Source organism: Gobio gobio, assembly GCF_949357685.1.
Source record: "Gobio gobio genome assembly, chromosome: 17".
Classification (NCBI taxonomy): Eukaryota; Metazoa; Chordata; class Actinopteri; order Cypriniformes; family Gobionidae; genus Gobio; species Gobio gobio.
In genome coordinates this window covers 18,744,656-18,759,390 of record NC_137110.1, presented here as the reverse complement: position 1 = coordinate 18,759,390, position 14,735 = coordinate 18,744,656, and the positions used below count along the sequence as shown (strand labels likewise).

Genomic DNA, 14,735 nt, shown 5'->3' with positions numbered 1-14,735 from the left:
TGAAGACTGGAGTAATGATGCTGAAAATGCAGCTTTGCCATGACAAGAGAAATTAATAATAATAATATATATATATATATATATATATATATATATATATATATATATATATATATATATATATATATATATATATATATATATATATATATATATATATATATATATATATATATATATATATATATATATATATATATATATATATATATATTAATTTCTCTTGTAGTATTTAGTATTTAGATACCTCGATAGTATTTTATACATTTATTAATTAGAATTAGAAAATGTTTAAATTATAATATTTCACAATATTATATTATATTTTTACTGTATTTTGATCAAATAAATGCAGACTTTGAGAGGATACGTTTTCAAAAGCATAAAAAAAATCATCCTAACCACAAAATTTTGAACAACAATAAATGTGTATTTATGTGTACATAATGTGTATTTACACACGGTAATGTGCTAACATACCTGATACTATATGAAAAATGTACACAACAATAACCACAATAGCTCACAGCCCACTACTTCTAATGAACCCCACTACTACTACTACTACTACTACTACTGAATCCCACTAATCCTAATCCCACGACAACTCTATAAATTGTCCATTAAAAGTGCAGTGACTCCATCTTACCTGGGCCACAGCCACATGTGTCTGTTGCTGCTGCTGGGTGAGCTGCTGCTGGAGCAGCTGGAGCTGGTGATGCACAGACAGGGGTGTGCTGGCCGGGAGCTGACTGGATGAAGGAAGCAGCAACTTCGGGGAAGCCAGCAGGATGTTGGGCTCCTCAGAGGGCTGGAGAAAAAGAGAGAGAACAGTTGTTTTTCCAAGAACAGTAATTAATCTACATGTTCTCCACAAAGAGTAAAAAAAGGCTTTGTCTTAGAATAAGGAACAACATGAAATAAGCAGAAAAAGTATAAAATGCATTAAAAACAGACAAAGGCCTTTAACAATGAGCAAAATAACAATACAAGCTAGTTTAGAAGTCATTAGTGCACGACAAACTCCATTTCAGCCCCTGTGCTTCATGCCGGTGTTAACTTAAAAACAACTGCATGCTTTCTATTAGGAAACAATGCTCTGCTCTGACAAACTCTGTGGTCAAAGATGTCTCTTTGCCTGCTCCTACTGAGGCTCAAATATTAATTACAGTAGCGCCTGCAGTCTGTGTAGCTGCGCAAACAAACAGAGCTCCGAGGGATGGGAGGCAGTCAACTGTGACAAATTGTTAGTTTTACCCTACACGGCCAACTTATTAATACCCCTACCGGGATGAAAATATGGTAATGCCAGCTGTCAGATATTGACCTCCCACGTACAGAATGAGGGACTGAGTATGAAAGCCTCAGCAGCGTCCAGATATAAGACTTATTTTGGCTGAGATTGATGTGCTGAAGAGCCCTTTGAAATATCCTGGCATTGCTTGGTGCTGGATCACTAAACGAGGGGCTAGACGCACCAAACCAGAGCTCAGTCATTTGAAACTTGAGCATCTAGATGTACAACTGCTATGAACACCCTAAAGCATGCATTTCAAGCATTATGTTTTTCTTCAAAGTTAAATAGGGTAATGCTCTCCCATTCCAGTTTAATCTGCAGGGACAATGACAAGAATGCTGTCCATAAGCTGATTCTGTCATGCTTCACAACACTGCTTTTGGAATAGTCCAACAACAAACAACTGAATGTTTCGGGTAGGACTACCCGTTTGTCCAAACATGGAAGACAGGGCAGTTCAGAAAGGAAAGTATGGGATGTTTATTCTAAATGTATGATCAAATTTAAAACCACCTTAAATCATTTTTTTTACAAGACATTTTTTATTACTCTTGGTGTCATTAGAAACAATTTGTTAAGCTAATTTTAAAATATGCACTACTATTCATACGTTTGGTGTTGGAAAGCTAGCAAGACAGTAAAACAGTAACATTGTAAGATATATTCAAATAGAAAAGTTATTCTTAAATTGTAATAATACTGTACAATGTAATTTATTCCTGTGATGGTAAAGCTGAATTTTCAGCATCAATACTCCTGTCACATGGTCCTTCAGAAATCATTCTAATATGCTGATTTGCTGCTCAAGAAACATTTCTTAATATTATTAATGTTGAAAACAGTTTAATATTATGCTTATGAATCATATTTTTGTGGAAACCATGATGCATTTTCTCAGGATTCTTTCATTTTGAAATTATGCAAAATCTTCATGGTCACTTTTGAACAGTTTAATGCATCCTTACTGAAGAAAAATATTAATTTATTTAAAAAAACAAAAAACAAACACAACCTGACCCCAAATATTTGAACAGTAGTGTATATACTATTAGAAATTCAATAACTGACTAAACAAAAGTAACAATTAAACAAAAATGCAGCCTGGACTGTATGCATATAGCTGGCAAGTCTGTGAAGACTACTATTAATCACATGTAGTCTATAGGCTTATATGAAACAGGTTTTAACTGGTCATTGAGAATGGCACAAATAGCTTTTCTAAAATACAAATTGTATGAAATTATTAGTGAACAAACCTTTAGACAATTCTTGGTCAATGGCAAATTAAAATGACTGCTTTTCTTTATATTATATTCTTTATATTTTTTACTTTGGGGGATTCATTTGATGTCAAACAAGTTTGCGAGCAGTATATTGGACAAGATGTTCACCTCAGCTTCTCATATTTTTCATTTCTCACATGTTATTGAGGTCGGCTGCATGAGGATTTCCTTCTGTGTGTGTGTGTTTACTGACAGCTGTTTATTTGGGCAGTGCAGCAGAATGGCACATTGTAAACAACACCTGCTCTCACAGTGAATCTACCTCAGTCGGAGAGACCGGTGACATCCACTAAATTCATAGCTTGAACAAAATCAGCATAGTGCGTCTGGGGAAAATGTTCTGTGAATGATATTACTGCTCATCTTCTGATGTCAACTGAAAAATTGAAGATCAACATGACTCCGCTGAGAAAATATTTGCTACTTTTGTGCAGGGCAACTTTGAAGTCATCACATCATGGAGCATAAATCATGGATGAACTCATTTGTTATGAACAGAGTGTCTGGACTGAGAAAGCCACTGTGACCACAAGAAGTGGTATGGATGGGCTTAATGAATATTTTCTTGATGAATTAGCACATTCTTAATGAATGATTCATTGATGAATATATTTGACACACTTAACCGCTACTTCTTCACAGCTCAACAAACGCTGCAGAAACAGATTCCTTAAGTGTGAGAGTTCTTAAAACATGAGACAAAACAAGCTATAGAAAAGATGAAATAAAAGATCCTGCTTCTTCCATACTCTCACAGAATGAGTCTTTCTTGCTGTAACTCAGCGTGTCAACAGTCAGACACAAATGTAATGTGTGGAGCCATGTCAAATAGTTATAATTCTTGCATATTTAGCACTCAACTACAATTAAGAATAAAATTATACTACAAGGATGATCTAAAACTGGGTTTTAGCTCCATTAGTTGAATTGTCACCACTTTTAGAGAAAAAAAAAATCTTACGGTTTGGACAGCTTATGGTGTCAAAATCAAACTTATTCAACTTAAAAATCCAAATAATCTAAGAAGAATTCTACCATATTTCTTTACAATATGTAATGAGGTCGGCATGAGCAAAATTACATAATATTAATGTTCAAAATCCAACCAAAAGCAAAGATATAATACTTGCAACTGGTCTCCTTCAATGGATTTATTTTCATATTGAAATGAGATCTGTCTTCTACATATATTTAACAATCTAAAGTAGAGGTCTGCATTCCAGCTTGTCTTGCCATCACCAGACAAAGCTCAATTTAAGATTGAATATTGGTCTGGGAAGTCTGCTATGTATTTTCTATTGCACAAGATGCGTGACAAACAAGCATAATTCAAATGACGCAATTGTAAGCTGTAAGCAATTGGATAGTCCTTCAACCAATCAGACCACAAGAGGTGATCAACGAGCATCGATCCATCGCTTCTCTATCCGTCATAGTGTTAAACCCGCCAATAGCGCGCCAGGTGGATAAGCCAGTCTGTGATTGGTTCCCGTAAAAGTGTGACAGAAGCAGGATACATGAATGTACAGGTTTCCAGCCTGAGCTGCACGGCGAAATCAAATCGCCGGCAGATCAGGGTGGGTTTACCCAGTCTACATTCCAGCGGCTCTCCCGAGGGAACCTTGGGACGCGATCAGTTTTCTTGTGGCGCGGGAGTAAATTTCCAAATCAAAGAATTCATTAATTTGAATAAATCAGAGTTAATTAAAGTAACTCTGGTGTAGCTACTTTGGATGGGAGTGGGCAGTCTGACAATAGCCCGGCCGCTCCCGTCATCCTTTGACAACAACGTATCCGCGCTTGAACTTGAAGGGAACAAAACTTTCTTCAATGGTTCACACAGTTCCCGAACCTGGCAATATATGTTCTATAGCTAGTAAGCCGACAGTTTTTTTTTTATTAAACAGTGGTTTACTGAAGAAGAAAAAAAGTGTCTGTCCTTGAATGAATTAAATTATAACAAAGTTTATTGAATATATTTCTGTAAATTATAAAGGGAGCCCTTACTTGCACATTAATATTAAAGGTTAACAACCTCAAACTATTAGCCTGTATTCAGTTGCTATGTATTTTTAGGTATAATAAATCAACACTCAAATAACACATTGTTTGCAAACATATAAACTTCACATAAGGCAGTTTTTGCAATAACTTCTAAATCTAATTATAAAATATTTTTTTCTCCAATTCATTGTTGAAATATAATCATTTATACACAGTGTCTGTCATTTTCATGACTTTATTATGTAAACATACATGAAATAATCAAGACATCCCTAACAGGTTAAGTAGAATATAATGAATATATAGGCTAATATAGAGCATATATTTAGTGAAAGAGTTGATTTATCTAGTGAATAAAATTCTGTGGACACTGAATGACTGCCTGAGGTAAATGTGATTCTAACGTTAACGTTACATGACATTGTTTAGTTTACAAGCAGTTATATTGACGTCTTTCCACCGTTGAAACACTGACTGAGCGATTACACCACATATGATACCAGACAGTAAGTTGTAATGTATCCTCAGCATCACTGATCACAGTTCAAGCGGCCGCGTGACGCGCATGCGTGTGAACGCGATCATCTGTGATGGCGATCGATCATATCTTCCTAAAGAATAAACATGAATGACCATCTGAAGGTTGGTCATTCATGTTTATTCTTTAGGAAGATATGATCGATCGCCATCACAGATGATCGCGTTCACACGCATGCGCGTCACGCGGCCGCTTGAACTGTGATCAGTGATCAGTCACGCCACAGAGCGTCAAAGCGGCATTTATCGTTTGAATTTTGTGATAAAATGGTCTGAATACTTATGTTCGTGTGGGAACTCGGATTGAAGTGTGTTCCGCGCCTAAAACAAGCCGACTGTTAACTGTTAAAGATTGCACTCGGAAACAGTTCAGTACAGGCGTGCACCGAACCGAAAGCCCTGTACCGAAACGGTTCGGTACGAATACGTATATCGTTACACCTCTAATAGCCAACATTTTATATTTGTAATCCCAGTCACTCTTTCTTTCTTTCTTTAGGGAAACAAGATCTAAATTTAGCATGATCGGTCAGGTCGGGAAGAAAATCGTTAAGCGGCAAGCGGATGACCACACAGAGAATTTTAAGCAGGAGGGTGCAGAATAGAACCTGGCGGGATCGGGGCGAAAAAAACAGTCCCGCGCAGACCTCTAATGTAAAGCCGTTTACAATGCAAAGGTGGTTTTTTATTACCATGCAATTCCGACAGAAAACAAGACATAGGTCATTATGACAGCAACAAAGTTTATGACCGTTCTAATTTGACATTTCATTTATGCAGAGCTTAAGCTTTTGCTGCTTAGCAAGCACCCGCATTTTCTCTGGAAATGCAAATGTAGTTGATCTATGGTGGTTATTGGAATATTTCCATCACTCCACAGAGAATAATTACACTATCATCTGTTCTGAAATCTGTATTTTTGTGCGTTTGTGTGTAACAGAAAATATAATGCAGAACAGACTTTGGTAATAGGTTGAAGAAAACACATCTGTTAAAAGGTATCAAGGGAAGTGCTGTTCATTTGAGTGCTTTCAATTAACTGCTGCAGAAAAAAAACCTCCTCATTAGCTTCATCTGTGATTATGTAATGGATGTGTAATCAACAGCAGCTACTGTAAGTCTAAGTGTTACTTTAGTGACAAGTATCATCAGGATCCATGAAAACATAAGGTTTTGGTCTAGGTCAAATATGGACATATAGTGGCAGAAAAAGGTCAGTGAGGAGGATATGGGGACGTCTGGCATGCTGCACAAACTCAACTCCCTAAAGGCTGTTACACAAGGGAATCTTTGCAAAGCAGCAAATCGCTGCACATGTTCCCTTGTTTCTGTGTTTGGTTTCCATGTCGTGGTTAGGGGGTGAAGATTCCTTATGATGACTTTTAAAAGCAATACAATGACAACAATTGGTTGTGCTCATTTCAAATGTCTTCAAAATCAGAAGAAAAAATGTAATCCCTATTTGCCAAGGACAAAGTAAAAATACAGCAATTTATGGCGTACAATGCTATTCAATTATCTCATATTTCATTGGATTACAAAATGCCGGTGGAATAAGGCCATTGGTAGTGGACAGTTATTATATATAATATAATTAATACATCAATACATCCATACTATATAATATAATATAATATAATAAAATAAATATGCTACATCTTACATACAGATCTTCTGAAATGCCACAGCAGATCGCTTGGAACAGCTGTGTCCAGTTCAGCCTATTCAATCTTTACTTCCTATTCAAGCCTATTCAGACCTCAATATCAATATCAGAAGATATTTTGCTGCAATTTTCTCATCTATTCCCATGTCGAGCCATTATTACGGTGTCTGCTGAGTGTTGCTAAGCTGTTGCCAAGGAAAGTTCACACAAACTGTGTATTGAGGGCAGATATATTTCACTAACTGTAAGAAACTCTTGACTCCACATGTTTAGATTTATATGACATGCAGACTTTGTGTTGTATTGCCAGACTTTTGACAACCAGCATAATATCTTTTTATCCTCTGCACAAGAACTTCCAACCTAGACATTTCTGCAAATACACTACTGTTTAAAAGTTTGGAGTTGGTAACATTTTTTTTTTAAAATGTCTTCAGCGTCACATAATCCTTTAGAAATCATTCTTAAGCACCAATATTTTTTTGGAAATCATGATACTTAGAAGGGTTTGTAAAGGAAGTAAAAAAAAAACAGTATTTATTTAAAATATAAATCTTTTGTAGCAATGTAAGAAGTATTGTTCCGAATATAAGCCAATGTTTTTTTCTTAGAAATGCATCTGAAAAAATGGGATCGTCTTATATTCAGGGTCTAGACTTTTACGTCAATAATACACCCGCAACAATAGGAGTCGCCAAATACGCGTAAAAAGTGTGTGCCAGGAAATACGGTGTGTCAGTGTAATATCAGAAGATTGCAAGGGCAAAAAGACAGTGGCTGTGTCCGAAATCGTGCCCTATACCCTTAAATAGGGCATATTTGAAGATACAGCCATTTGTAATGGTGTCTGAAACCATAGTGGACGTTATTGAGGGCACTCGTTCAATCCTTCAAATGTACAATTGATGTACGCTCAGCGGCTAGAGAATACCCATAATGCACTGTGAGAGTCGCACGCTGAATGAATTCCCGCATCTCAGCAAGAGAAGGCGCCCGCAGCTGAATCAATCATCCATCCATTTTCCAAACCGCTGTCCACCGTAATAACATATAGGTATATATTCCTCTTAAATGGATTATTAAATCATTTGATTACTGTTTATACATGCTAGTTTCCATGGCAGAGTTCAAGATAAATCTTTTCATTACTACTGGAGCTGCCAGTTTGCTACGTTTCAAATAATTGTTAAACAGCAAGCAGAAACTATGCAAAAGCGACAGCCCTGCAGTGTCCAAATTCACTCACTCGTTTTCATTCACTCTTTCCAGCGGACTATATTAGTGGAGTAATGTAGGGAATAGTGAATGAGGGTACAGGGGGCGATTTCGAACACAGCAAGTTTTAAAGGGATAGTTCACCCCAAAAATTGAATCAGCCCACGATTTACCCACCCTCAAGTCATCCTAGGTGTATATGACATTCTTCTTTCAGACAAATACAATCGGAAAAATGTCCTGGCTCTTCCAAGCTTTATAATGGCAGTGAATGGCTGATCTGTTTTGAAGTCCATAAAAGTGCGTCTATCATCACAAAAGATATCCACACGGCTCGGGGGGTTAATGAAGGCCTTCTGAAGCGGAGTGATGTGTTTGTGTGAGCAAAATATCCATATTTAAAACTTTATAAACTAAAATAACTAGCTTCTGCCACACGGCCATACGCACGATTTACGGCGAAATAGTAACCCTTGACCTGACGCATAGCGTATTGATGAACACGGAAGCGCAGAGGATAGAGCAAGACAAAACACCGGTCATGAATAAGAATAAGAAGTCTAAAATGAGTATTTTTAAAGAGAAATGCCAGAGGATTTTGATATGAGAGAAGAGGAGCTTGAGTTTGTTGCCCAGCCCTATTTGTTTGAACTGCGAGAGGCGTAAAAGCTTGCGATACTCCTACATCCCTCTTTTAATGTAAGTCGACTTGCGTAGGCCGTCTGCCGGTATCTAGTTATTTTAATTTTTTAAGTTGTAAATATGGATATTTTTCTCAAACACACGCATCACTTCGCTTCAGAAGGCTTTTATTAACCCCCTGGAGCCGTGTGGATATCTTTTATGATGGATAGATGCACTTTTATGGACTTAAAAACAGATCAGTCATTCACTGCTATTATAAAGCTTGGAAGAGCCAGGACATTTTTTAATATAACTCTGATTGTATTCGTCTGAAAGAAGAATGTCATATACACCGGCTTGAGGGTGAGTAAATCATGGGGTAATTTTCATTTTTGGGTGAACTATTCCTTTAAAAAACGCAAACAGTCAAAGAAAAGCTTACCGTCTAAGAGCAGAGTGACTCATGTTTGCGTGCCTCGCTGAAGGGACCAAACTTCCCCCATATCTGATTTTAAAACGTAAGATTAGATTTAAAAACTACAAATCTTCTACAGTTCAAGATTTCACTTCTAAAGTTAATGACATTTTGGTAGGCTACATGGTTTTCACTATGAGATGGATAGCCCAATTGTTATATAATTCAAATGGGCAACAGGTTATGCCAAAAAGTGTTTTATGTGATTGTTGGTACATTTTACCAGTATTTACCATACTTTCAATACAAACATTTTAATATGAAAAATACGCAGTATGAAAATTCTTATAAGGCACTCGATTTAGAGCATCACTGATGAATAAAGTATCAATACTAAAAGTATTAAAATATTTGATGGAATTGAATATTTGGGTATAAGTAATTAGTGGATTTGACACAATCGAGCAGATTAGCTCTAATTACTTTGTACTCAAAAGTTCTGTCTCCAGGCGTACTGGTGCATTCTAAAATGGTGATATTGTGAGGAAGTGAGCCAGTCAAATTGGAACTCTTGCTATTTTTTTGATGCATACAATATGCATCAGATGGTCAGTGAACCGCAAGTAGATTAAGACACCTACTAGTCAAAAGACATCAGAGGAAAGTTTGCAGAAAACTGTTTAAATGTATATTGACTTCACAAATGAGATAAGCTGACTGTCATCCTAAGCAGCAATTTCTTGGAAAAATGTTGAATCCTGCTAAACATCAAATAAACGTCTTATCTAGCACGCAAAACGACGATGAAAATGTGCCGAGATCTCTGATAGTCCAGGATGGATGTTCTGTACTTGAAAGCAAAGCATTTAAAAGTGGATTAGATTTCACAACACGTTAATCCACCGCTGCCTGAGAACGTCTGCACATCTTGCATGAGAAAGAAAATATGCTGAGTATTAAAACGTAAGCCTCTCTCAAGCACACTGTTACTATTGCTGGTCTTTTTGATAATTGGCAAAACAATCCAGGAGTCTAACACAGTGCTGCATATTCATTATACAAGTATCACACTTAAAGACCTGAATGTAAAGCAGGAGCTTTTTTCAACATTGTTTGATATTCCAGTCAGACACGAAACGACACACTGAAACGCTCCGCAGCATTTGAAATACAACAAGCTTGGGAGCAAACCGCTATAACTCATTTCTGTAGACTAGACACATTGCCTCTCCTGAACCTGTGCAATATGTCGACCGTTCTGAATTTGAAGTGTTAGTTGTACCCTAGTGGAGAGCGCTGAGCCCTTGAGGGTAACCGAGGGTAAAAGAGCAATGTTCAGCTCACAGCTGGACTGAGTGAGATTCGCCCTCATTGCTTTTCTGCTCATGGGCTTTCTGCTAGGCAGATTGCTGCCTCCTGTTTATTGACTTTTTTTTTCTTTTCTGAGACGTCCTTGACAGTGTTAGAGAAGTAAAGATGGTGACGTTGTTCAGATTAGAAGCTTTTAGTGATGGCATTGAGAAGCACATTATGAAATGTGACAATGTTCATTAACATTTTATTGCAAAAGTTCCAACTTAAAAAGTAAATGCAAAGACATTTTTAATACAAATAAAATAAGTTTTAAAGAAAACATGGTGGCACATACTGCCTAGTTTTGAAAATAAAATAATAAATGAGCTAAATGAATGTAATAAAATGCATAAAATGACAAATAATTTATTCAAGAATAACTTGATAAATATATAAAGTAATATGAATAAATAAAAAAAGATTAATTTATTCAATTTTGTTCAATGAAAGGGTGGCTCACCCTTAAATAAATAAAAAAAATAAGGATTCGTTTATAATTAATAAGTTTGTTCGATAAAAGTGCCGCATTCAGTCTCTTGCATGAATGCCTTTCTCTGCCACTCTTATTGTTCAAAAACTCTAAAAGTAAAAAATACATGTTGGACGAATAAGTCCTACGTCCGAAAAACTGTATACGCATGCGGCATGTGCAAAATGCCCTTGAGAAAAATGTTGGTGTGGAGATTTCAAATGCGGAGCGCGGGAGTGGGAGCGGGAGTGGGAGCGCGAGCGCGAGCGGACTGCAGAGCCAAACCAGCTGTTGCTGAAGAACGAAACAAACATTCCCAAGAGAATAGAGAGATATTCATCATCACAAGACGTTGGTGAGTAATGAGCACTGACATTATTCTCCAGAGTTTTGCTTTATGACCCGGTATGAAGTTTAAAAGACATGTTGTATAATCACGAGTTCATGCATTCATTGGTTTCATGAGTGTGTTCTCGTTTACCACATAATTGTCTAATGGTAGCCAATACTTTTATTTTCCTCATGTCTTATATGTATAAAATATTAGGTAATAAGTAAATTAAGTCATTTGTGTATGTGCGGCATGCGACTGTTGAACACGGTGCGTTTGGCGTCGGCCTCTTTCAGGGCTTGAGTTAATGCCTTTTAATATCAAACACGTCAAGCACGTGATTTTCTTATTCGTCCATTCATTCGTCTCATCCTCATTATATAATAAAGAAACTTCTGTTCTGTCACTTGCCAGATGTGATGCAGGGGAGCTTTGTCATTAATGTTAGTTTTTATTTTTATTTTGCAGGTTTTTAGCCTATGCAGTGCTGCGTTTTCTTCACTACATTAAGACATCCTGTTATGCAGAAGACTTCTTGAATGTATTCAGAGTTTTTCCTTATTGAAATTAATGTATTTTCACCAAATATCCTGTGTTGGAATGTACTTGTTAATTAAGTAATGTGATAAAATGTCAACCCTGTTGTCTGTGTTCTATTTTGCTAAATATATTTATGTTTTTAGTCATTTTTGTCTTTTGAGACAGTGAGAAATAAACAATTGTTACTACAATTTAAAATATTTAATTGGACCAACCTCACAGTTTCATTGTTAAACATTTCTCCAATTTAACATTTTCTAGTGACTGGTCACATCAAAAAAAATTGAATTTCTGTGAAAGAAATTGTCTCAATTCACAGAAATTCAATTTGGCCAACTGAAAAATTTAGATGTGATCGGTCACTAGAATTTTTTTAATTGGAGAGGCCTGAATTTTTTTTACAGTGTCGGTAAATAACATTTTTCCATTGGCTCAACATTTATTTCTAATTGAGCCCATGTTAACAGACTGTTGCCACAATGGATACAATTCAATTCACAGATATTCAATTTGGCCAATTGAAAAATTTTGATGTGATCGATCACTAGAAAATTTTGAATTGGAGAGGCCTTACATTTTTTACAGTGTGTTTTTCACGGTTAAAATAAACATATTAAATACATTTGAGTGTGTTGAAAGTTATGTTGTAACATTATTCTGCGTTCGCTTGGTGGCTGGTATGAGAGACTTGTTGCACTTTGCAGTAATCTAGATAGATATTATAATATCATTAATAAAAACAGGATGACTAAATTACATGCAATTACTTTTAAAATATTGTATGATGGAGAAATCTCACTCTGATTATGCTATGTTAGCCACTTGACAAAATAGTGTTGTCTCTGAGGCATGGTAAAAACGTTACTTGCGGTGAATCAAGAAAACAAGTGATTCAAACAATAAGACTAACCGTGTTGCGCTGTATAACAATGATTCGTTTTCTGTTGATAAATGTACATCAAAACACTTACTCGCCTGTCATTGACAGGCAACACAAGGACATGGTCCGTAACACTGGTTAAAATAACTGACTTCTCTGGATTCAAACATTGTTGGAAACTATTGTGACAATATAAGTAAATATGTAACATTGTTCGAGTGGTTTTGGGATATTTTAAATCTAAAAATCATACATATTGTGCCTTTAAACCCAGCTATAAGCAGGAGGATAAAAAACTAGATGGTTACAAAATAACAAAAAACATGGAGAGGTTTGGACAGCTCTTGTGGGATTAAACATGAAGGGTAGTTAAGTGAAATGCAAGCATAAACACTTAACTACCTGAGTCAGCGCTACTTACAAAGAACAAAAACTACTAAATCAATGGCCTACAGCAGAATGTGACGCAGACAAGAGTTTCAAATGTGACATTATATACCGTTGCTGTGATATAAAACTATTAAAACTATTCTAAAGGAGTTTTGCCGACCGGATACGGCAAAAGTTTAGTCTATCAACTAGCTCTGCATCACCTTCTTTGCTGCTCTGGTTGGTTGTAGTGCTATCCTTTTGTGTGCAGAGGCAATTTGAAAGACAACCGTTTATCCCGCCCCTCGGATTGAGCCCTGCTAATGGCATGTTCCCAGACCCAACATCTTGATGTGGGTCTGGCTTGTCAGGCTAATCAACCTCATTAATAAGAAAAAAATCAAGAGTGCAGCCTTTCAAGCTAAAGGGATCTTGAGGCTTTGTGACTCGAGTAGCCTTGAGGACAGGAACATGACATTGGGGATTGGAATACAATGCTGAAAGATCTTAACAGCAAATATATTCAGGATGTAAGTGAGCACTGTTACCTTTCTCACTGACATGACAGACTCAATACAATAATGTCTGAAAAGTCACAAGGGAAAACCGTGTGCATTGTTAAAGTTATGACACTAAAAGTTGCCTGCGGCTACCGGCACACCCTAGACATAATACAGCTTTAAAACATCAGACAAAACTAGTGTGTCTACTAAAACACAGTCCACATGGATTTCCTCCATTGACATGTCAGGATTTATAGAGTATAGTACAATGACCAGAAACATCAAACAATCTCAAATAACGGCTTTTGAAAGCAAGTTTATAAAGGATATGTTTCACTATGGTGGTTCATTCAGAACCTTGAGAAATATAGGTTAGCATTAAATATCATGTGCTGGGATGGTTGTCAGACACAGTCTGAAGGAGAATCGCAAGAGGTCTAAGCTGTTAAATAGCTAACTAACACGCACTAAAGATGATTAAGTGCCACTATAAAGCTGTTGGCTTTTATTGTCTTCCACGCATTCAAACTAATGTTAAATGTCACTGTAACACATTAGCATATGGATAGAAGTGAATGAACTAATCACGCATTGAATAATCGGGCATCCTTTTGAAATGCGATCTAAATTTATGACTGAATCAATTATAAAGACAAAAGGGCTTTGTTATTATGTCTGAAAGATCATTGAGAGTAAAATGCCAAAGCTTTATCAGCATTTAGCCTACGCATCTGAGCATGGTCGAAGTTACTCTGTTGAAATTCATTTGTAGTTTGCCATTTTTAAGCATCCATTGTTACCTAGCAGGGACGATTCAATATCAGTTCTGCTGCAGAAGGTGCAAAGGCTGCTGTCTGTATGAATACTAAAACAACAGAAGTCCATCTGTCCATCTCTCCTTTTCAATTTCATTCTTTGGTAAAGGTGCTGGAGACAAAGGGCCTTACTGCTTTTCTGTTTCATTTATGACACTATAATAGTTTTTCAAATATAAAATCATACAACATCATATTGAAATATAAACACCATACAAACAAACTGCTCAACTCTTATTATTCTATAAGATGCGTGTTGAATGCAACACTTAACAGTGTTAAAAATGTGTCAATTTTTTCTAGGCTGGATGTGAGTTAATCTCTTAAGAGCTCATTCAAGGCAAACATCAAGGTGATAAAACTGAACTGACTGCAGAGGCTCTTGAAGCAGAAAGCTTTTCCTCTTCAGAGTGTGTTCTTTTATGTCTCCTCTC

The 14,735-nt window shown here is 36.4% G+C and overlaps 1 protein-coding gene across 2 annotated transcripts in view; it reads right to left on the bottom strand.

The window, feature by feature from the left end:
- The window catches only part of nos1apa (nitric oxide synthase 1 (neuronal) adaptor protein a), a 146,837-nt gene that overhangs the window by 31,905 nt on the left and 100,197 nt on the right, over positions 1–14,735 (bottom strand). For both annotated transcript variants that reach the window (XM_079841674.1, XM_079841675.1), the window contains one exon: positions 650–811. In XM_079841674.1, coding sequence (XP_079697800.1) covers positions 650–811 — 162 coding nt within the window. The remainder of the gene's footprint in view (positions 1–649; positions 812–14,735) is intronic.